General features: G+C 40.9%; 1 protein-coding gene across 3 annotated transcripts; it reads right to left on the reverse strand.

The window, feature by feature from the left end:
• Positions 1 to 7,280: 7,280 nt before the first annotated feature.
• On the reverse strand, positions 7,281 to 20,824 carry LOC138214680 (Y+L amino acid transporter 2). Of its 3 annotated transcripts, none has more exons than XM_069176449.1 (12): positions 20,670 to 20,824; positions 16,185 to 16,542; positions 15,772 to 15,947; positions 15,378 to 15,520; positions 14,455 to 14,580; positions 13,716 to 13,860; positions 13,435 to 13,558; positions 12,184 to 12,287; positions 11,969 to 12,065; positions 11,668 to 11,817; positions 10,244 to 10,427; positions 7,281 to 9,399 (listed from the first exon to the last, which is right to left on the reverse strand). In XM_069176449.1, the coding sequence occupies exons 2-12, from the start codon at positions 16,311 to 16,313 to the stop codon at positions 9,305 to 9,307; spliced, it is 1,473 nt and encodes a 490-aa protein (XP_069032550.1). In that variant the 5' UTR covers positions 16,314 to 16,542; positions 20,670 to 20,824; the 3' UTR covers positions 7,281 to 9,304. The 3 variants fall into 3 exon arrangements, with proteins under 3 accessions (XP_069032550.1, XP_069032551.1, XP_069032552.1); XM_069176450.1 differs by lacking the exon at positions 20,670 to 20,824 and adding an exon at positions 20,177 to 20,537; XM_069176451.1 differs by lacking the exon at positions 20,670 to 20,824 and adding an exon at positions 17,125 to 17,144.
• Between the last annotated feature and the right edge of the window lie 2,383 nt (positions 20,825 to 23,207).

The following is a 23,207-nucleotide window of genomic DNA, read 5'->3' on the forward strand; positions in this document are numbered from 1 at the left end:
CAGCGAGAGAGAGAGAAACAACTACAGCTGGAAAATGAGCCGAGGCAATATGTAATCTCCTCTGATGTAGTTTTACATCCCAACGCCGCCTCCTGCATCAGAGGCATCAGAGGCTACAGTGGTGAGGAGGCGCGTTGCTATGGAGTGGGAAGATTTTCAGAGAGTGAGCAGCATTATGAATCTGGTTGGAGAGAGGGGGATAATCAAGATCCAGACAGAGGGGGGGAGGAAGGGAGGGAGGGAGTGAGGGAGGGAGGGCAGAAATAGGGGAAAGTGGGGGAGGTCGCAGGGGCATGAGGATGATAAGCTAAAGGAGAGAATGGCGGCAGAAGGAGAGATGAGCAAGAAAGAAAGCAATAAAGCAAATGCAAGGAGGGCAGATGTGAAGGATAGAGAGGTGCAGACAGGATGGAGGGAACAGCAAAATAAAGGAGGAAGGTGCAGGAGTCTGGCAGGTCATTGGAACCGAATAACACAATCTGGTAAAGTGGTTCGTTTTAATCAGCTCCATTAGGGCTGCAGCTCCATTTAAATGACAGCCTGACAAATAACCACCAAGCGGTAGGTCTGACTGGGACGTTGGTTTTGTGCATCTTATCATGTTTTGGTTTTTTTCACAGCTTTTTGTAGTATTCATAAAATCAGTAGCACTTTGCCTTCAGCATGGTGCCAGAAAAGGGAAGAATAAATTGCAATCTTCGGATGAAGAAAAGAGACAGTTTCATCATCTCTACAGACATTTTCAAGTGGAGAAGTGGAACAGTGGTGTTGCTTCACTTCCCTCGAAGATCAGCAGAGGGGCGTCGAGCATGTTGGTGCTGTCTGTTTGTGCAGCATTAAGTCATCACTTCGTCTAACTGTGGAGGCCCCCTACTGGTGATATCTGCAAACACAGAGGTTTAGTGAGAAAATAAACAACAATGGGGATGTTTCATTCATTTATCATTTTAATAGAGCAATTTCAAAATAAATAATTCACATAAAGTGCACAGGGAACTATTTAACATTTTGAATAATATTATGCATGGTGGATATGTAGTAAGTTATATTCTTATACTCCAAAGCTCCACGGTTAAAATTCCAACCCTGCCTTTAAAATATCATTCATGTCTGTCTATTTAACAAGGTAAGACACATTGAAAAGTGCAGATTAGGTGTTGCATGGATGGACTGCAGATCAAACAATAAACTGAGTAAACTTGCATCAAAATGCACTGATATAATCAATGTAACAGAAAAGCCATTCCTGAAAGTAAAACTTTATCTTTGAATTCATGATTTATCGTCTAAAGTCTTTTTCTATGCCACACTAGGATTATAAAAGAAGATTGCATTAGTCAGTGTCATCACACAAGCGTTCTCAAGCACTTAAGCTATCACTGAACACAAACAACTGAAGACGAGCGAATAAAAAAGCCCTGATATTTACAAAGTACTGTGCGTGGTCTGGTACAGCAGTGACAGCACAACTCATTCTCCAGTGGCTAACAACCACCACACGGTCCTGCAGGCAAAAACAAAGCATGTGTGGGCTCTTAAAAGTGAGTCACCCCTAAAAAAATAAAAATACTTGTAGATATGAATAACTTACTAAATTTAAGCGGGTTGGTTGCCAAGGTTACTGCCACTTACCGAGACAAAATGTATTTAATAAAAAATATGCTCATTTAAAATAGAAAGTAGAAGAATACGCAAGACAGCACTGAAATGTTACAGAATAAATGTCCATCAATCAACATGTGTGAAGAGATGCAATCGACTTTTATCAATCATGCAGGGCAGAAACTGGGACAATCACTATGACAACGAGATGTGGAAGAATAAAAAAAAAATCTCCTGACTCAGCAGACTGAAATCCTGAGTCAGCACACAACATCTTCAGCATCGAGGCTTAATGAAGGGCAATAAATATCATCCTTCTGCTGTGCATTATGAGATTGCAGACAACAGTTGTTGAAAGCGACATTTGTGTCGTTAAGATTAACAACAGGATGACCTATGAGATGTAGCTTATAACATTTTTTCCTGTTTTTGTTAAAGCTTCAGTTTGACAGTCAAACAGCAAAGGAAAGGCTTCGGAGTTGTTATTTTTATTAATAGTTTGGTGGTAATACAACTCTGTTGTAGTCATCTTGTTCTGTTTCACAACTTCGGTGCTTGTGTCTTTGTTCAGAAGTGCTGTGCAAATATAAAATGTAGTTTCTATTCACTGCGGTGTGGTAAACTCTGGTAAAACTCTGGAAGCTGCATCCTCTTAATAATAAAATACTGCGCTAATCACCACTCTGGAGAGACACTTAAAAAAGTTCTCGAGGAAATAATCAGTGACCTTCAACCTCAGCACTTTCCTCTTTAAAGTGCAGGTTTAAAAGCGACGCTGCTGCAGACAGTCAGACTGAAAGTTGGCTGGATGAGAGCATGAACACAAACAACTGCAGTACAACAAAGAATGAGTTGTTTTTTTTTACATAATTTTAAATGATTTCTTTTAATTCAGTAGCTTAATGCCTAGGTTGTATTATGGGTGCCATATATTATAGCTCTCGATCGAATTTAGAGCATGAAATAGCTTAAGTTATAAATACAAACTGCAAGTATTTTAACAGAATAAAGGGCAATGTTTTATTTAATAGAATTACCAAAAACAGGAAGAATATTAGCCAATAATAGTCTGAGGGTCAGAGGAGAGCTCAGCAACTTATTTTGAGATAAAACTCTTAATATTAAGACATCTTTTGGTGCAGCAGGACACCTCTACTGTGCTCTTCTGTTACTTTTCAATTTCACCTTATCTTTAAATAATTTCTAGTCAAATTACGACGTGCTTTCTCATTAAAGTTGCTGTAAAGCAAATTCCAAGATTTGCTTCTCAATACACTATATATGTGTGAAATGGTTTGCTTAAAGCACGTACAAAGTTTGAAAACTTTTGTCGCACTGAAATGTGGAGTTAGACGGTTAAACAGTTTCTCACTTGTCTTCAGCTCAGGTTTTTTTTAGGCGGGGCTAAAAGGTAGCCTCAGTACGTCACCGAGCCACCGCACAGACGGTTTATAAAATCTTCTGCATGGCTCCTCCTCTCACACGGTGAAACGGTATAAAAGCCTGCAGCTCATTTGCATAAGAGGTCATCCCACTGGACTTTAGTTCTACTCCTGCTGTAGTCAGATTGTTATTGTACATCAGCTGGCTGCTACAGGACGTCTCCCTCCACCCACAAGGGAATCTTTCCTGGAAGCAAGAACCTCCAAAGCAGCGCTGCATTGCTATTTAAATGTCCTACTGATGAAGAAAGGAAAAAGAGGTGGATTGATTTCGTGAAGAGCCTCGCTAAAGGAGACGTTAGGATTAACACCAACGGCCGCCTCTGCAGGGACCATTTCACGGCGGATTGTTTCATCAACTTCCACCGGAGACGGACGGAGTTCACGGACGCACCGCTCCTCAGTGTAGAATAACGGTATTTTGGTGAAATGGGAGCTAATGTGCTAATTAGCTTCTATTGAGCTCACAGCCGAGCGGAGTTCAGAGGAAAAATGCTCCGATAACCACAGATTTTTTTTATGCGTGTCCATCTAGCTACGATAAGGAACTATAATATATGTAACTCTGTATTTTACATGTCGGGGTGATGGTAAACATGGACCAGAGGATATCTTGTCCTCCCGATTAATGAGGGTTGTTGTTTTTGTTCTCCGGTGTAACGTTACGATCACCGACCCTCTCGGTTACATGTACCGGTACCGGTCCGGATAAACGAGCCCGACTACATGTGCAGGAGGCTGCAGAGAGCAGGTGGAGGTGGAGGAGGTGGAGGGACATCAGTGGAAGAGAAAGACTTTCGGCTCGACCTGAGCAGGTTGAAAGTCTGAATTGACGTGATGTAATGAATTGACATATGATGTAATGAATTGATATGTGATGTAATGAATTGACGTGATGTAATGAATTGACATGTGATGTAATGCAGCGTTGTGCATGTTGCAGTCGTTACAGAACTAAATCAACTCCTCCGCTCTTATTATCTCCACTATTGTAACGCAGGTGCGTTAGAAGTAGTTGGAGAGCTCACTGTCTGCCGTCTCTGGTGTCCAGTTTTAGTCCTGTGTTACAGCTCAGGGGGGACAAGCTGGATTTGACTGCATCTGTATGTTTTATGTTTCACTCATTGGGCAAATAAATTCTAATTCTATTGTATTTTCCCAAAGCAGGCTGCTCCGTCCACCAGAGAGACAGAGTGCCAGTGTGACCTTCCAGCGAGTGGGCAGAGCGTCAGCTCCTTCAGGACACGCCCCGCCCCCCAGTCTCAGAGCAGAGAAGACTGATGATTTTCTCACCATTTCAAAGCCTAATTTAACATTCTTGTAGTTAACAACCCATACTTCTGTGGTGTGATGAACTTAAAACTCTTTTTCATTTCTACTTTACAGCATCTTTCAAAAAAAATCATTGGTTCCTCTGTAATAGGTTTTAGTGAATCCATTAAAAACTGCGACCTAAAGCCATCCAGACAAATTGAATTCTCACTCAGGACGTGCTCTCTTAAAATCACAGCATTTAAAGTCTTTTCACTCTTATAACCACTCAACAATGCTGACTATACAATTAGCCAGTCCATCACACGCTCTCGCAGTCACTCTCAAGACAAGCAACTAAACACAAAGCTTTTTGCTGATCCCCAGAGGGACAATTAAACACCGAAATGCAGAGAAACATGCTGAGAAACTCACTTTCTCCTTATGTATGCTTCAAAAGTATCCTCACCAATCAGCGCAGTTCAGTAAGCATGCTTGTCTGAACAGGGAGTGGAACGAAGATGAACTGTACAGTTATTTTTCAGGACATCACTGTTTGAAAGCAACACCAGAACCAAGTAAAACAGCCCTCGGCCCACTTGGCACGGCCACTGAGTGCTGTAATCCATTCCATCCATTTCATTCCCACAATCAACACGGATAGTGTTTCAATCATCTGGATTGGTTTCAATCCAATATTCACTGTTGAGTCCGATCAAACAGACTCAAGTTTCATCTGACAACCTTCTCTTAATGTGTGGCAAATAAAACCATGTTGCTGAGACATCTGCAGGTAAACATGAGATTTTAAAACTCCTCAACACTTGTGATACAACTGAAGGTGTCAATAAAAAAAAAAAAAATCAACATCTTGTTTGACTCCTGATAAAAATGTCACTAAGGTGTGATCTTAATTCTTGTTTGTCAGATTAGTCCAGATGTTTTCCGATCCAGAAAAAAGTAATTAAGTCGTAATTACATCAATCTTATCTGACACCTATTATCCACTGTAGGGGACTGTAGGGGCAGAGAAGTACTGGCATGACTAATTTATCAAGAGAAAACATGGAGAACTGAGCACTAAATTCAGATTTAAAATCCATCAAGCATAATCTAATTCACAGCATGATGCACATGATGATTTCCTCAGAGCAGCAAAGTCACTTCCAACACTTCACTTGACATGACAGAGCCGACTTCACTGGTTGCTTCTCAGTTTCACAGCAGCACTTAGACAATTAAAAACAGGCCTAGCGGGCAGGCATTTTCAAAGGGGCACAAAATACGAGGATAGAGAAGAGATAAAGTAATACAAATCAAGAGTTGTTCACAAATACAAGATAAATATCAAATCAAACTCCCAGGAAGCCCCTCATTTACACTTACGGTTGAACTCCTTGCGGCAGACATGAGGCCTCCAGGGTCGGTTTCGTATCCAGTTCAGGCGTCGAGGCAGCTCCATGATGCCAAGCAGGTGCCAGCGTGTGCAGACCAGTCATCCATCAAAGAACAGCACCCTGGTTCTTCTGCCCATCCCCAGGACAGATACTCCCTCCAAAGCATCAGCGGCGACCTCTGCAGCCTTTATTACAACTGATAATTCACTTCAGCTGGAGCCTTCTCTGTGGGAGAGAGAGCAGGTACAGTGGCTGCTGAGGTGCTCGGCTACATTTCCCCTCCACTACTTTATCTTTAATGCATGAGTCAGTGGAACCCAACTCCTTCGGTTCTGGGTAGGAACACAGTCAGGCCTCTCCCCAGGAAAGAGCACCTATCGGCGGCGGCATTCGAGGTGCAGCGTGCACACGCCGGTGAAATGTGACGCCTCTGCACCGAGCCTCTGCGGAGGCAAGGTGGTTGGATGGACAGGAGGAGGAGGGGCTTGGCCGGCCACCTGAGGAGGCTGGAAGGTAGACAGACAGTTCAAGACACCCATAGCTTAGTGTGTTCAGACAGACATTCAAAAACAGGAATTCATCAAGGCACTGCCAGGTAATACAAATAAACGCAAACGGTGTTTAAATTAAAGATTTCCATAACTTTTTTTCCTCACTGCTTTTATTTGACCAAAAAAACAAAACAGAAATGAGCAGTAGTAGAAGGTCATCCAGGGAAAAGTTGAAGGAGGCTTATTTCGACTTGATTATTCTAGTACCTCCTCTCCACCCTGATGTGTCTAAGCTAAGAGTCTCGTAGCAGTGACTCAGGACACTAATGTTTCTGAAGGATAATCTTGCCATGCTTAAAAACGTTCACACAGAATGAAGTGCAGATAAAAAAAAAAAGCTCTTTGACTGGGCTCTGCATTAATCGTTGGTTTTCAAGGGGAAACTGAAATAACAGGAAATCCTTGAAGGGCTGCAGTATCGACATTTTCATCATACAATTTCTCCGAAGCTTTAATAAAATTGGTCCTCTAGATAAGATGGTGACACGAGAACTTCTTTTCATTTGAGTCTTGCAAGTCAACTTAATTTTTATTTGTATTAATCTGCAGATTATGTTCTTGATTAACAGATGAATCACTTTAGAATATCAAAATAATTTCCTGAGCAGATAGTGAAATATTCAAATACATTATTTTGTCTCGACGCACAAAAAAACCCCAAAATATTTAGTGTTCTGATATAAAACACACACACACAAAACATCCTCAGTTTTACATAGCAAGTTATTTACTGCAACAATGCCAAGATGATTATATATATATATAAAAAAAAAAAATCATTGATCAATTGTCAAACTGTTTAAAACTTTCCTGAAACAGCAGATGGAAATTTGGTTGAAGCCTTCATCGCAGTTTGCAAGAACCTCGTCAAAAAAATAAAATGTACCCGAGGTGAAATAAACTGGAAAACACGAAGCTGCAGTTGTGCTGGATGAAGGGTTACGAGACCGTGACCTCTAGTGGCAGTGTGCTGCCCACGGTAACCAGAGACATTTCAGGTCAAACTGAAGGGCAGTGGATAAGAACAGTCAAAGTCATTGAAGGGTGTACAATGCAGTCTGTGACTGACTTTATTAAAATAAAACATACAGCACACTCCCACGCCTTCATCCACTGAAGAGTATATCTTACTGTTTGGTTTGTCCATAATATAATAAATACAAACAACAAGCAAAGGAAGCACTCAAGACAATCCTACAATTACACTACACACAACCGACCAGAAAACGCATATTTGGAACACAATAAATATGTCATATTTCAACATTCACATTATGTATTTTATGAGTATAATACATTTATAACGAGTTTATGGAAATGTACAGAAAATAGTCTTTACTTCTCAACAAACACAGAACTCACCAGTTTGGTTTAAATGATCATTTGGATCCCAGAGAAAGCAAATGAGGACACAAAAACAACCAAGATTACTGTGCTTCTGTTAGCTGGTGTTGTGGACGTGCTCGTGTCAAGACACTCGATAGGATCTTTAAACCAAAAGCCAGATTATTTCCAGCTCAACTGCAACCTGCCTGCTGAGGCTACTTCATTGTGAAGAAAGCACCAACAAAAGCCTTAAAAAAAAGAAAAAAGATCGCCAAACACCACAAAAATGTGTCAACGATTGTGCTAAAGATGCTCGACACAAAAGTTACAATATCAAAAATGGGCCGGGCCTTTTGACCACACTCACAGAAGGCACAGGTCATGAGGACAACAGTACAAGAAAAAAAAAAAAAAAACACCCAACGTTTGTACCTGTAGTTTAACACCACAGTTTCTCATTGGAAAGCAGAGACACTTTGCTACATGCTCACCCCTGTGAGTAGACAAATGGTCCAACAGTCAGCCGGTTTAAGAGACAAACAGTCTGATTGAACAGTCCAAGTTGGTATTGTATTAAGAAGGCAACAATGCATTATAAGTTTCCTATCCGTGATACAAATTCTTAAGACAAAAGTGGGTAAAAGAACAAAAATATTCATCAGCAACAATGTGTGAGGTTTGATCCTGAGGTCTGAAAAATGTGAGCCAGACGTGTCCTTCGGGTACCTTTTCTTGATCCAGGAACAACTACAGGTATTTATAACCGTTTCAATACGTACAACTTTTCATCCTCTTACAAACACACGTGTTAAGAGGAATGAAATTTAAGAGAGACAGCAATTTGTTGTGGACAGATTCTTGAATGACAATCCTAAAGCTTTGTCGATGGACATTATTATTAGCTACCGCTAGGAGGCACCTGAAATCCAAATCAGCCCTGAACATAAAAGTCAAGGGATTTAGCTGCAAGAAGAAAACATTTCAGGTGCAGTGGGGTGGAAGAAAAACAGGATCCACGTGATGACAGATTTGTGATGATATTACAGCTATTCAGAGTCAACTGACACATCACAACAAGCTTAGACCAACATTTCATACAAAAAAAACAATGAAATGACAGCACTTTTGTAAATAATTTTCAAAACTAGCAAATTATTTTAAAAAAAAAACTCTACGTCTGTTCATTTGGTCCTTCGGTTCAGCAACAGCAGTGTAAAGCTCTCTAAAACACGGAAAGACATAAAGATGAACAGAAAATGCAAGATGTGCAAAACTGTTGCTGTTCTTTGAGGTGTTCTGCTATCCTGCTGCCAATCCATTACAGATAATGTTTCAACTCTTAAAATGAAACAAAAACAATCTCGTAGCTGTAAATAAGCGAATGTATGTGTACCCGAGTTGCAGTGTGTGGGCATGTGTGGAGGGAATTGCACAACCAACACTGTGGCGTGTACGACCATGTGAACACGTGAATTTGCACAAAGACGACGGTGTTCACCTGTGGAGTGCACCGTGTTGGAGGGCTGTAATGTACACGCTTAAAATCCTGCTCCATAATGGCACCCGTGAGAGAAGAGGAGGGCACGAGGGTGTGCTGTGCTCGTCTCTTCAGCTTCTCCTTCTAAACGTTCACGCAATTCATGATTGTCTGCAGCTCTCGGCTTCCTTTCATCTCTCCGTTCGTCCTCTTTTGTCCGTCTGTAAAGTATCTCACCCAGAGTCCTGCGACGCGCTATCATTCGATCTTTTGTGGGTCTATGTTGTCCAGATCAATATCCGGCGAGGCCACACAACACATGCACAGTTTTTGGGAGTACAGAGAGAACTGATCTGCAGAAACAAAGAAAAGAAAAGAAAAAAAATTGGGCTTGGCTCTCAAAAAGATTGTTAAAAGCTTTAATTTGCTGTATTTTCAAAAGGAGAAACACTGGTGTTAGTTTGAGAACAAAGAGCCCAAACCATGACTTGTTAAACCCTTTCAGCATAACGGTCATAGTATCAAGAGGGGGTATCCTCAACTGAAAAGGAGTTTACACTTACACATATTTTTGCACTGTAGAACCATTTACCACGGGTTCTATAGTGAACTGAACTTTGAACCGCTAATCTAAATCCCTCTTCCGCTCTTAAACGCCAATACAAGGCATCGTTTACTCGTGTCTGCAGTAGCTGGTTTATATAAAGTGTGGACTAGTAAGCTACTTTAAAAAGCTACCAGTATTAACATCACACATTTATTCAGAGAAATTCTCCAGCCACATCCCAAGACTTTAAAGCATTACTGTTCATTGTTTTACTGCGAGTGCTGGAATCAATCTTTGTACTCGCATGTATGTTTCAAGAAAATAACGCGCGGTGAAGCCTCCTTTTGCAGTCTCTTCAGGAATTTCACTTAAGAATTAGGCCCCATATTTCACATAGGCTGATAAATCTGTGAAAAATGGTTTGTTCTTTGTGCATCAAGTGAATTATTATCTATAGAAAATCTGACATTTTGGCACCTGGTACCGAATCTATGGATAAATGAATCACGAGTTATATAGTATGCATCTACAAATGAAAAGTGAAAAGGATCCACTAAAAGTAAAAGAGCGTTTTGAAATGCAACCCATCAACGATATTCAAAGAAACCGACGTGAATCCCCGCCTCGGACATGCGCACTGCGTCTCTTACCAAGAATTTTGCCGAGGAAGGTGGGTCTGGAGCTGGGCGGCAGGTGGACACAAATGAAGTAGACGGGCACGCCGGACAGCGCAACAGCAATTCCCACTAGAGAGTTGATGGTGTCGCTGTAGAGGGGCACCACCACCAGGAATATACTACACATGCAGTAGACTATGGGGAAGAACAAGGAGAGCTGCAGGAGGAGAACGGGGAAAAGGTAGGGGAAGTAGAAAAGAAAAATGAGGCAAAAAGTTGGAGGGGAGGGGAAAAAACAAAAAAAAACAGAGGGAGATTAAAATTTAAAAGAATTACACTGGCAAATGAAAATATTAGTTTAATCTAATCACTCTGATGATTTACTCGTGACTCGAATTACCCATAATTCCCTCAGCCAGAATGCAGTGCACTCACGATCACATTCAAAACTCCAGGGGCTTAACTCAAAACTAAAGCCAGTTGGCCAGCCTGAAGGCACTCAGGCCTTCAGCGTTGGTACTGTTGATGGGTAAACAAACATAAATAAAAGGTCCGAAATGCTTCGGAGAGTACATCCAGCACTTTATCTGTTTACTGGACAAACAGCAGCTTGTTTGTGTCCCGATTGTTTTTATGCTCCGTTTCTGTTTTCTGTTCAACCACCTTATGAAGGTTGTGAACTGCACGATATGATGAAAGTACTTGCAGAACAAAAAGATGTGATGATACAACCCCCTTGACTTGTTTACCCAGCATGCATCTCTACAATGCACAATAAGGACAAGGGAAAGGATGCACTGCATTATATTTGTTTCTACAATGTCGGTGTGCGTTTAATTTCTGATCATATTTTGTGCAAACAGTACAGATTCAAAGGTGAAAAAATTACCCATAATAAATAATAATCTGATAATTTTTTTTAATCACAATCTATGGTCAACAGCAATGAGACTGTCGCCAACGTAGTGGTTGTGACTGAACCACTGATTGGCTCGATACCAGTTGTTGAACACTATTAACCCGGTACATTTTTTTCTGTCTAAAGCACAGTGATTGTGGCTGCTGATAAGACCTCACGCTTACTTGACTTTCAGGCATTTGTATAATTTGTTCGTTGTGCATGCTTTCATTCAAAGGGCCAGTCAGGCAACACCGGTACAATACAGCTAATCAGACAAAGCCAAGTCCAACTTTTTCACAAAGGCAAGAAAACAGACTGGCGACTGACTGTTGAAGAAAAACAGCGTAGAGATAATTGACACACACAAAGTCTTGCTGTTGACAAAAAAAAAAAAGTTTCAATGATTCAATGATTAATATGGTTGAAACTTTTTTTTCCCTCTCGTCGGAACTAAATTTCACATCTGTGCACGTTTCACGCCATACTGATCTAAACAGGATCGCCCCGGAAGGCAGACGTATACCAGCCGACCCTCATTCTGCATAAATTGTGCTACCTTAACAGGTCGGTGCAGATCAGGAGCTTTGAAGCGAAGGTAGATCAGGCTGGCTATTGACAGGCCAATGAACAACCAGTAGTTAAAACTGAAGTAGTTGATCAGCTGGAACACGTCGGGCACAGACAGGTAAACCAGAGACATGGCACCCTGGAAGAAGAACAACAAACACACACAAGAAAAAAAAAAAAAAACATTAAGCTTGGTAACAAACCTGTATCAAAGACAAATGCAACCGTGACCAAACAACCAAATACACGGCTTCATTTCAACACGACGAAAAGATACTAGTGATACTAACGTTGAACAGCAGGGCGGGAATTGGGGTGAAACGCTTAATGTGTATCATACACAGGATGTTAGGTAGGTGTCCTTCTCTGGAACCAACAAAAAACAACCTGCAGGAGAAAGAAAATGTCGCTTATCGGTTTGCTGGCATTGTCGCAACATTAAATGGGAACGACATACAAACTGGACCTGAAACAGAGCACACGAGCTCGACGCGTGTTCACTGACCTTGAGGCAGCAATGATTGAGGAGTTGAGGCCTCCATAGCAAGAAATGGCCACAGACAGAGGGATCAGCCATCGAGCCCAGCCCAGCACCTCATCTGCAAACGTCTGAGGAGACATTCAACAAAAGTGCTTACCGCTCTCATTCATTAAAAAGGTAAGATCAGTCACACATTATAGGTTTAGTAATAAAGTGGTTTGTAAGTGCAGGTGTGGGTCAGTAATTACAACATCTTCTAACTAATCTCAGTAAGAGGCTAATCTCAATATGTAAACAGCCAAGGTTTCCTGCAGTTTCTCTTGTTACTGAATAATTCTGACTATTACAAATAGTCGGTATGGAACCTAAAAAAAACCTGCCGACACTCCTTTTCCTTCCTTTTGAAGAACATTTCAATAACCTTCTACAAGCCACCTGTTAATTCTGTGTTTAATCTACAACAGTTATGACTTAAGGTAACATTTGGGAATCATAATTATTTTTTTCCCCTGAGTGTCTTAGCTGAGAAACAGCCAAGTGAATGTTAAGTTTAATAAACAACTAAGAGCAACACACTCAGATGTACTTTAAATTATCTCTGAGAACAACATGTACGCCTTTAGCAAGGACACATTTTAAAATGTCTGTATCAAAGAGGGTTCATGCTGCAGTTTAGCTAATATCAACTTTTTGTGCACTGCTGAAATATAAAGTCTAAGCAGTGCACAAATGTCCTAAAACACAAGGCTGGACATAATCACTCACCCAAATCCTGACAATCCAGTCGTATTTGCTGCGTCTCAGTTTAATTTCAAAAGAGCACACAGGCCCTGGCTTCTTGACAGAACATTAGTAAACCATTAGAATTAATATTCCAATAAAAAAAAAAGATGATCAATGACCATTGACAACAAGCTTAAGTACAACTCTTCCTCTTCCAATGCACTAATCGCATCATCAACTTCCCCCTGTTCCTGTGTGGAGCGCTAACCTCTTTAGCTAAATTATGTTCCTATCATCTCAACTCCTACAGTCAAAGATAACGTAATGGGAGTACCGAGAGCAGATGCTGCTGCCCGCGGCTGCCGGTCAGACTAAAAGAGATGACAGTAAAAGATGGGAAGGGTTGATCAGTACCTGCTGCCCCTATGAGGCTCAACAGAAACTGTAAATCTGGTTAAATTCATCAGCAGACATGAGTATGCACACAGTGGGGGTTACTGCCCATACACAGCCAAGAAGACTGCACTAAGTAGACTAACTTCAGACACTCACCACAGCAACAGCTTCACTGCTAAGCACTTTGTCTGCGTCCATGACGACGTAGTACGCTACATTGGTCAAGATGTAGATCACTGTGACAATAGGCATGGAAATAGCAATGGATAAGGGCAGATTCCTACGATGGGGGGGAAGAAAATGGGGTTTAAAGTTCTGTTTTATATGCAAGATTTATGCAATGCTACATTTACAGTAGTCAATTTCATATGTGGTCAAGTAAAGCAAGACCAGGAATGAAAATCAATTATGCTTATTGCAAAATCCTTCTGAAATACCTCTGTGGGTTCTTGATCTCCTCTGTGATGAAGTTGAGTGTATCCCAGCCAGAGTAGGAGTAGAGTGCTGAATACAAGGCCAAGGCCATATCACCTGGGTTCAGCTTGGAGCCTTTGAAGGAGTCCTCAAAGTTCTGGTCAAAACCTGCACCGATACACGGTAGACACATTAACAAATAACAACTTCTTAGGCTTTAATGATGCCAGGCAGAATGAAGAATACTGTATTACCGAGTAACGTTATTCACCAACACAAAATCCAAACAAGCGCTCGTCAAAACTCAAGATGTTTGATGCAGCTGCAATTTAATTTAGATATTTTGACGCCCAGTGCTGTATGTATAAATATATAGTTTTAAAAAAAGGTACTGCTGGGCTGGCCGTAGTAACTATTAAACTATCAACAAGTGCCAAACACAATCCAACTACTAACAAAATAGGAATGTGAATAACTTATTTGTATTCAAGATGCATGCACGTATTAATACACTAATAATGAACATATTATACAAGATTCATCTTTTGATCCGTCTAGTTCAACATATTATGCTTCCTGGCCAATCAGTAGTAGACGTCCACAATCCGGCCAATATTTACGTAAAATATTTCCAGTTCAAAGTTGAACGACAAAGAGCTGCGTTCCTATTTTAATCCTATATACTGCCGCAGTGCACCAACCTTACCACTGTAAGCAAGAACAGATGAATGACGTTGGATAAGAGTTCCTTGGACATCCTACCTTGTGCCAGCTTAACCAGGCCAGTAATGATGATGACAATGAGAGCGAGGACCTTGGCTACAGTGGAGACGACCTGAAGAATAGCACCCCATTTCACTTTCATACAGTTCACACAAGTGAGCAGACCTGAAGGACAGAAAGAAACACACCAGATGAACAGTCAGAATAATGGACACGTACACGGAGGAGGAGACAAGCAGGGATTCAAGTATTCACATCTTTAAGCGATCAGATTGTCATGTTGATAATGACACACAGTTCCTTCCTTGGTGATCAGTCTGAGCAACAATGGTTGAACAGCTGTATTTGCACTGCCTTTAACCTTCTTCAAATTCCTTGATTTAGTAGCGTCACAAAGCTTCGCTTTTCTGTCAAGGTGTCGGTGTTGAAAATTGTTAAACAAGATCCTTTTAATAATGTAATGAACCAAAAACTAGATTAAGCCGTTTTGTTTCCAAAAAGTCCACAAGATATTGACACGCATGGCTTAATATGTTTTGGTAGCGCTGCGCACAATAACGACACCATTTCAACACATTGTTCCCTGAAATTACATGTGGCTTGTCACGAATGGCTTTAAGCTTCAGCTGCTGCAATACTTTCTCCTACCCTGTTTGCCAATTGTCCACCTGCCTGTAACCAATCTTCCTGTTTGCACAGGGCGCAGGCATGGATTAAAAACTTTAAAACTTCCTCTTAAACCAAACTGTCGCTGTAAACAAAGCGGCTCACGAGGGCATGTTGTAAATCAAATTAATTAAGTGGTAATTTAGTCCACGGGTGTAACCGGAATGCATCGTGAATGACTGTATGTGAAACAATAAAACAAGTATACTGTTGTAAACTGATTCCAGCTCATCCCAGTCTGTTCACCATTCATGTAAAAATATATACACAACAGTTTTTAGCAGAGTGAGCCTTACATATGATGGCAGCGGCGATGAGGCGGACAGCGGCGTAGGGAGCAGAACAGGTGGGGTAGAAGGGCTGGACCAGGTAGGTGGAGAAAGTCAGGGCGATCACTGCCTGGCAGGCCGGCTCTACTATCATCAAGGACGTCCACAGTCTACAGCGCAATTAAAACGTCGACATTATTGCAGGGCATAACATGGATACATTTCTAGTTTAATTGAAATCAAACTTCACGTTCTTCTAAAAATTTAATCCCAGTACAGCACAGGCTTGATTGGTAACCGACAGTAAAAACCAGTTCTCCACTGAAGAAGAGACAATACTTGATGTTTGGTCAACTGAAGGAGAACGCCCGTTGTGTGCCGTTTTCTGGGATAATGTGTTAAAAGAAAAGTGTCTGCATACCGAATAAAAGCCAGGAAACCTCCAAAGGCTTCCAGGATGTAGGCATAGGAGGCTCCAGATTTACGGATGGTGGTACCAAGCTCGGCATAGCACAACGCTCCAAGCACTGAAAATATCCCTCCGATGGCCCACACTACCAGAGACAGGCCAAACGAGCCCGTGTACTTCAGGACTCCCTGCAGGATAACAAAAGGAGAAAAGACAATCAGTATACTGCACATAGAATACAGGGGAAAAACAACAACAACAACAACCTTAACAACACTAAATACAAAATTATTCCAGATTTGGTTGAATAAATTGAATAAGTATCATTTAACAATCAAAAGCCACATTTTGATTTTGTGGATCTGAAAATAAATGTAAACTGGGGCAAATAAACTCGGTGGCCTTGAAAAAGCGAAGACTCCTACCTTAGGCGAGACAAAGATGCCAGAGCCGATCATATTTCCCACAATGAGACAGACGCCATGAAGGAGGGAAATCTCCTGCTTCAGCCGCACACCACTCCCCTGAGACGCTGTGTCTACATCAGCGACCATTCTGAGGAGTTTACAGTCTTCAGCCTCGACTCAAATGAGGCAACAGGGAGATGACGGGGAGAGACGAAGAGGACAGACTGAGAACTGGGTGAGAGAACACAGCAGAGAGATGTGGGGGGACGAGCAAAAGAGAGAGGCGAGGGGGGGAGGGGGGTGTGTTCGGGTGTCACGGGAAGGCTGAGTCTCAAACAGCCATTGAATTCAAGGTGTGCTCCTCCACTGGGACAGTCTGTAAGAAGAACAAGGACACGCAGTCTCACGGAGGTGTTTTAGACATTTCAGTAGTTCCCCCCCCCTCCCCGCCCCTCCTGAGAAGACGCAAGTGATCCTAATTCAGTGCGTCATTAGTAGACACCCCCGTGTCACCTAAATGAACACTGAAGAGTCCAACAGAGTAACAGCAAATGAGTAAATGAATGAAGAAGCGTGGGGATGGATTAAATTAATGCCGTTCCAGATTCATGAGGTGCTTTGCGTCTAAAGAAGCTGTAGGCAAGGGACAGGCCTGCTACAGAAGAAACAAACAGACTACAAACCAGCCTGAACTGCAGTTTGACAGAAGCCTCTTTAAAAAAAAAGAAAAAAGAAAAACGCAGAATAATTGAAAACAATGCAAACAGGTACTAGCAGGGTCTCCCCTGGTTTATGGATTCCCAAATGAGATAGGGTTCAACAACCAACTGCATGCCATGCCAAAAGGTTGAGGGCGGTGTTATTAAATAAGAAAGACAAAATGACTACTACAGACACCTGTGGAGCAAACGAAACTTAAAATAATGTTAAACAAAGCACACGTCCCGCGTCCTCTAACCTGATAGGACGGTTCATGCTGAGCGGCCCTCACGCCGAGCCAATCTGAACTCAACCTTTACTGTCCAAACATGCCATTCTTGTAAACCGCTGTAAGAGTAAGGTCACGTGGTCTGAACAGGAGAAATAAAGTTCAAAAAGACACACGACAGTGATAGTTTTCCCATATTCGGGATAGAGAGACATTAAGTCGAAGGCATCTTTAGATAGTTTGAGACAAATGCGTACCTAAATATGTTCATTGTACAATGTGGTTATGCGCAGGTGCAGCAATGGAAACACATGGCTGGCATAGTGCACGTTTATAAAAGTCTCCTTTGTCTTTAGTCTGAAAAAAATAAATAAATAAATAAACACAGACGGTAGAATGACTCTTTGATGACCTTGTATTATGACATAATCGGTGTTCCCTTCCACTATAACGGATAGTTGCAGCACCTAAGAGTTTCTTCACAGCATTGAAGCCTCTATGTAAAACATTGTCATGATAATAGTCCAAAATTACTTGAAAATGACAAATAAAACCCCACTGCAAGCACAGCACCTACAACCTAGAAACCAGGGAAAACCCTAACCATATATAACTGGATAAATTAGCTGATTTGTAAAAAAAAAAAAAATAATAATAATAATAATTTTTTTTTAAATAGCCACATCTATGTGGATCGCACCGGGTTGATATTCTCCTTTAAGACAGCAGGAAGAGGCAGTTATGTGGCAAACAAACCTGCCTAACTAAACTGCTGCCAGGCAGGAGCTTTCTTTTGCAAACAATGTGAACGGCTTGCATTGTTGGCTGCTTAGGGCGTAGGCCTAACTTTGTCTTTAACAGTTTATGAATAGTTCTAATACTGACACTGTGTTTGGAGAGTCAGTGGCACATTAAATCCATGTAAAGTCTCTGACTGCCAAGTTCACCACCATCACCCAGTTTTCTTAAGTCAGGTGATGAGGATTTTTTTTTTATACTTAACTAGAATTCATTGACAAATCAAGGGTAGATTTAATGTTTTGATTGAAAGACCAAACTGAGCATGACTATAAGCATGTGCACCCCACTTGTCACCTTTCAGAGTAGTTTGACTTTAAATGTCACAGCTGTACAATGAGTCTTTCACATAAACATGCACAACAGTCATTGAACAGATCAAATGAAGTTATTTTTTTTTCCCCCGAAGAATTATTGTGGTATAATTGCCTCAAATACTAGTGAAAGATCTGTGTACTAAATGAGACATTTCATTCTATTTTACCCACTTAATATTAATAAAGTAAATAACTAAATGAAATTATTTAAAAGAGCCACAGATTATCTCTTGCATATGATGCTGGAGAAGTGAATTATTATTATTGCGACTTTTAGACAAAATGACAACATTGGTATTTTCAGCTAAACCATAATTTATAGGAAAACATTAACTTCATTGGCCATCACTACTGAAACATAATAGTAACTGGTCTGAAAGACAGGCGCCATGTGTCCCATTATTGGACCAATGAAATTATGGTTGCATCTGTTCTGCAGCCATCAACCAGCATGGCTGCTGCAGCTAATGTGCTCCTGTTCACAATGTCAAAAGACATCTGTGGAGGAAATGATTACATTCTCCACAATAACAACTACATTTACTGTTGATTTACCCCATGTTCATTAGGAAAAAAAAAAAAACAGATGGATGAGTTCAGTAAATTAATTATCAACGAGCAATTAAACTTTATTGTCAACACAACAAGTAAGTCTACACAAAGATGCCGCTCCCTCTCCATATGTCCCTACCTTACTGAAAATTTTGATTTAACCAGGAAAAGTCCCACTGATGTCTTTTTTTTTTAAAAGGGATTCCTGGCCAAGACAGGCCGCAGCAATTAAGAACAAGTCAAACAGGTATAAACAACTGAATTACAAAACATAACATCCCATGGAAAAAAGTGCAATACAAATCATGCAAGCAGTCAGTGCAGGCATCGCCACCCCAATGACTCCATCTCATGGTCTGTCAAAATTTATGTAATCAATTATTGAAATCAAATCACAGGTTTTAAACTTTCTCAAATATACTCCAGTCTGAGGGGGCATCACCTTAACACCCCCCACCCCTCGCGAGAGCATGCATAATACAACATGCTGTAATAACTTTTGAGACAAAGTAGTGTTTAAAGTCGGTAAAAATTAGGCGATTAATGACCTTAAATCAAGAGTTCATGAACTTTTAAGCCACCACTGTTTTGTAAGACGCAGCAGGCAAGAATACTTTTTGACACTATTTGTCCAAAAATTGTCAAAGTTCTCTTGATTAATCTCTGAGTATTTGTCCATGTTGTAGTATTTCAGACAGATTTACTAAAGTGTCAAAATCACTCTGTCAAGTGAATGTTGATCAAATAAAAATGTGTTGATCATTTGAAGTGTCCTTACTGAGGGTCAAGAGGGGTATACAATATTTGGAAGAGGTGTTTGTGGCTACCCAGTAATTCACGTGCCATCTAGTTCATCTTAGGTCATTATAATAATAATAATCATTACTATTATATAATTTACAGTGTCAAACCAAGTAGGCCCATAATACAGCATGTGCTGATAAAAACACGTGATTCATGGACCTCCAGAAATAAAGTTACAAGGCTGATGCCTGCTAAACATTGCTTTCACTCCTCTCTTAGATCAGGGAAGAGTTGCATCGATGACATGAACACCGGCATGACAAAAGCATGCACTAATAATTTGACCCCGAAATGATCGGAAGAGGACTGTGACGATGAAATACCGCTTGTGAATTTCCCGCATTTTAAACCAACACTTCCTGTTAAAATAGCACTTTGATAAAGGAGAACCAACGACTTCGTGTTAAGAAATATTTAGAGATAAGTAAAAAAAAAAATTAAAAAAATTAAATTAAAAAAAAAAACCACTTGCAAATATCAGATCAATCGAATCAAGGAAGAACTACTTTCTTTGAGCCTAATAAAACTGACTGTAAACGCTCATAAACTATCAGATAGTTTATCTGGCGTATTAATAATGAGGCCGACGAAAATTAGATACGTGACTTTACCTCATTACAACGCCGGCTGGTCGTTTTATGCAGGGGAGCAGCGTGCGACGTAACACCGGTCACAGCGCTCAGAGGATGGGAGCATGAAACGTGGAGTCTGCGGTCACTTTTTTTTTTTTTTTCCTCTCTCCTCTCTCTCTTTCTTTCTTTCCTCCCGATGTTTAACCGAACGTGAAAAAGTCTCCACACGAATCAATCCAGTTGTGTCACACCGCTTCCCCCAAAACACACGCCCGCTTTCTGGGAGAATGATTCCCGTCATATGAACCGATAGCCTCGCTAGCACCGCGGCTCCACATGTGGCGCGCAGCTAACAAAGCTAGCCGACTGACGCAACTTGATGAACATACAAAAGATGCTGTCGATGTACATGTTGGCGTAAACCATTCCTCTACACGTCACTCAATAAACGCCTGACAGTTTAATTTTTTTTTAAATAAAAAAAGTCAGTTGATGTGTGTTCAAAAATAAAAGCATAGGATGCACTAGTTACCTCACTTTGGTGTCTTCCTTCTTCGATCGGAGCAACTTCAGCCAGCAGTCCACGTTTAGTTAGCGAGTCAACATCTGCAGCTGGCTCCTCCTTATTACCGAAGCATCTAAGGATAGCGACACCGCCCACCGCCGGACCCGGGCGGAAGACGGGACCGAGGCTATATTTGATTTTTTTTTTTTTTTTTTTTAAATATGAGCATTTAGTTTGTCGGATTAGGATTTTTTTCCAAATTAGCAGTCACTTTATATGATAATGTTGTTAATTTGTATAAAATCAATATATCAAGGTTGTTTTTTTTATTATTTTAGTACAAATTAAAGTCTAGAAAAATCTCAAATTTTTCCTCTGGCCCTTGAAGTTGGCAGATTTGAATACATCCATGTCCTTATTACGATGACTTAAGACTATCTATGTTAAATCAAATGTATTTTCAAACTCCAGGAATGTTTTGGTGCACTGATGTATGGATTTCCATTTGTGCCACAATATATGTCGGCATGTGTCTATGTCAATTAAACATGTTACAAAGCATTTTTTCCTAGTTTATTCAACATTGTTGTGCATGCCGCTGTGATGTGTCCTGTGACTTGTGCGTATAGTCCTGAAGTGTCATCCTCCCTACTTCAGGGTGAATTGCACACACAGTGCATTAATTTAAAGATCCCCTTGAATCATTATATTTTAAACTTGCTTTTTCTTAAATGGATTTTATCAGGCTATCATATTATTCTTTATTTTTTTATTTGTGAAACTATTTATTGTTATTTCACACCACTCTGATCGTCGTTGCCTATGTATCCTTTTAATTTAGTTTTTTAATGATTGCCACATACAGTGCATCCGGAAAGTATTCACAGCGCTTCACTTTTTCCACATTTTGTTATGTTACAGCCTTATTCCAAAATGGATTAAATTCATTTTTTTCCCTCAAAATTCTACACACAATACCCCATAATGACAATGTGAAATAAAAAAAATTTAAATTTTTGCAAATCTATTAAAAATCAAAAATGAAAAAAAATCACATGTACATAAGTATTCACAGCCTTTGCCATTACATTCAAAATTGAGCTCAGGTGCATCCTGTTTCCACTGATCATCCTTGAGATGTTTCTACAACTTGATTGGAGTCCACCTGTGGTAAATTCAGTTGATTGGACATGATTTGGAAAGACACACACCGTCTATATAAGGTCCCACAGTTGACAGTGCATGTCAGAGCACAAACCAAGACATGAAGTCCAAAGAATTGTATATATACCTCTGAGACAGGATTGTATCGAGGCACAGATCTGGGGAAGGGTACAGAAACATTTCTGCAGCATCGAAGGTCCCAATGAGCACAGTGGCCTCCATCATCCGTAAATGGAAGAAGTTTGGAACCACCAGGACTCTTCCTAGAGTTGGCCGCCCGGCCAAACTGAGCGATCGGGGGAGAAGGGCCTTAGTCAGGGAGGTGACCAAGAACCTGATGGTCACTCTGACAGAGCTCCAACGTTGCTCTGTGAAGAGAGGAGAACCTTCCAGAAGGACAACCATCTCCGCAGCACTCCACCAAGCAGGCCTGTATGGTAGAGTGGCCAGACGGAAGCCACTCCTCAGTAAAAGGCTCATGACAGCCCACCTGGAGTTTACCAAAAGGCACCTGAAGGACTGTCAGACCATGAGAAACTAAATTCTCTGGTCTGATGAAACAAAGATTGAACTCTTTGGCCTGAATGCCAAGCGTCATGTTTGGAGGAAACCAGGCACCGCTCATCACCTGGCCAATACCATCTCTACGGTGAAGCATGGTGGTGGCAGCATCATGCTGTGGGGATGTTTTTCAGCAGCAGGAACTGGGAGACTAGTCAGGATGGAGGGAAAGATTAATGCAGCAATGTACAGAGACATCCTTGATGAAAACCTGCTCCAGAGCGCTCTGGACCTCAGACTGGGGCGAAGGTTCATCTTCCAACAGGACAACGACTCGAAGCACACAGCCAAGATAACAAAGGAGTGTCTTCGGGACATCTCTGTGAATGTCTTTGAGTGGCCCAGCCAGAGCCAAGACTTGAACCCGATTGAACATCTCTGGAGAGATCTGAAAATGGCTGTGCACCGACGCTCCCCATCCAACCTGATGGCGCTTGAGAGGTCCTGCAAAGAAGAATGGGAGAAACTGCCCAAGAATAGGTGTGTCAAGCTTGTAGCATCATACTCAAAAATACTTGAGGCTGTAATTTCTGCCAAAGGTGCTTCAACAAAGTATTGAGCAAAGGCTGTGAATACTTATGTACATGTTATATTTTCGTTCTTTATTTTTAATAGATTTGAAAAAAATTTAAACAAACTATTTTCACTTTGTCATTATGGGATATTGCATGTAGAATTTTGAGGGAAAAAAATGAATTTAATCCATTTTGGAATAAGTCTGTAACATAACAAAATGTGGAAAAAGTGAAGCGCTGTGAATACTTTCCGGATGCACTGTAAATACAGGAACTTGAATTATGATTCTCAGTAGTTCCATTCATGCAGCAGAAAACTATAGAT

The sequence above is a fragment of the Embiotoca jacksoni genome, unplaced genomic scaffold, assembly GCF_022577435.1.
Source record: "Embiotoca jacksoni isolate LCO1_2020_lvr unplaced genomic scaffold, fEmbJac1.0.p SCAF_7, whole genome shotgun sequence".
Classification (NCBI taxonomy): Eukaryota; Metazoa; Chordata; class Actinopteri; family Embiotocidae; genus Embiotoca; species Embiotoca jacksoni.

Excerpts from the sequence above, each read along its gene's own strand:
- LOC138214680 (XM_069176449.1), bottom strand. The coding sequence starts at position 16,313 with ATGGTCGCTGATGTAGACACAGCGTCTCAGGGGAGTGGTGTGCGGCTG. Across the intron at positions 15,948-16,184 it reads GCATCTTTGTCTCGCCTAAG|GGAGTCCTGAAGTACACGGG; the intron begins GTAGGAGTCTTC and ends GTTATCCTGCAG. Across the intron at positions 12,288-13,434 it reads GCAGTGAAGCTGTTGCTGTG|ACGTTTGCAGATGAGGTGCT; the intron begins GTGAGTGTCTGA and ends ATGTCTCCTCAG.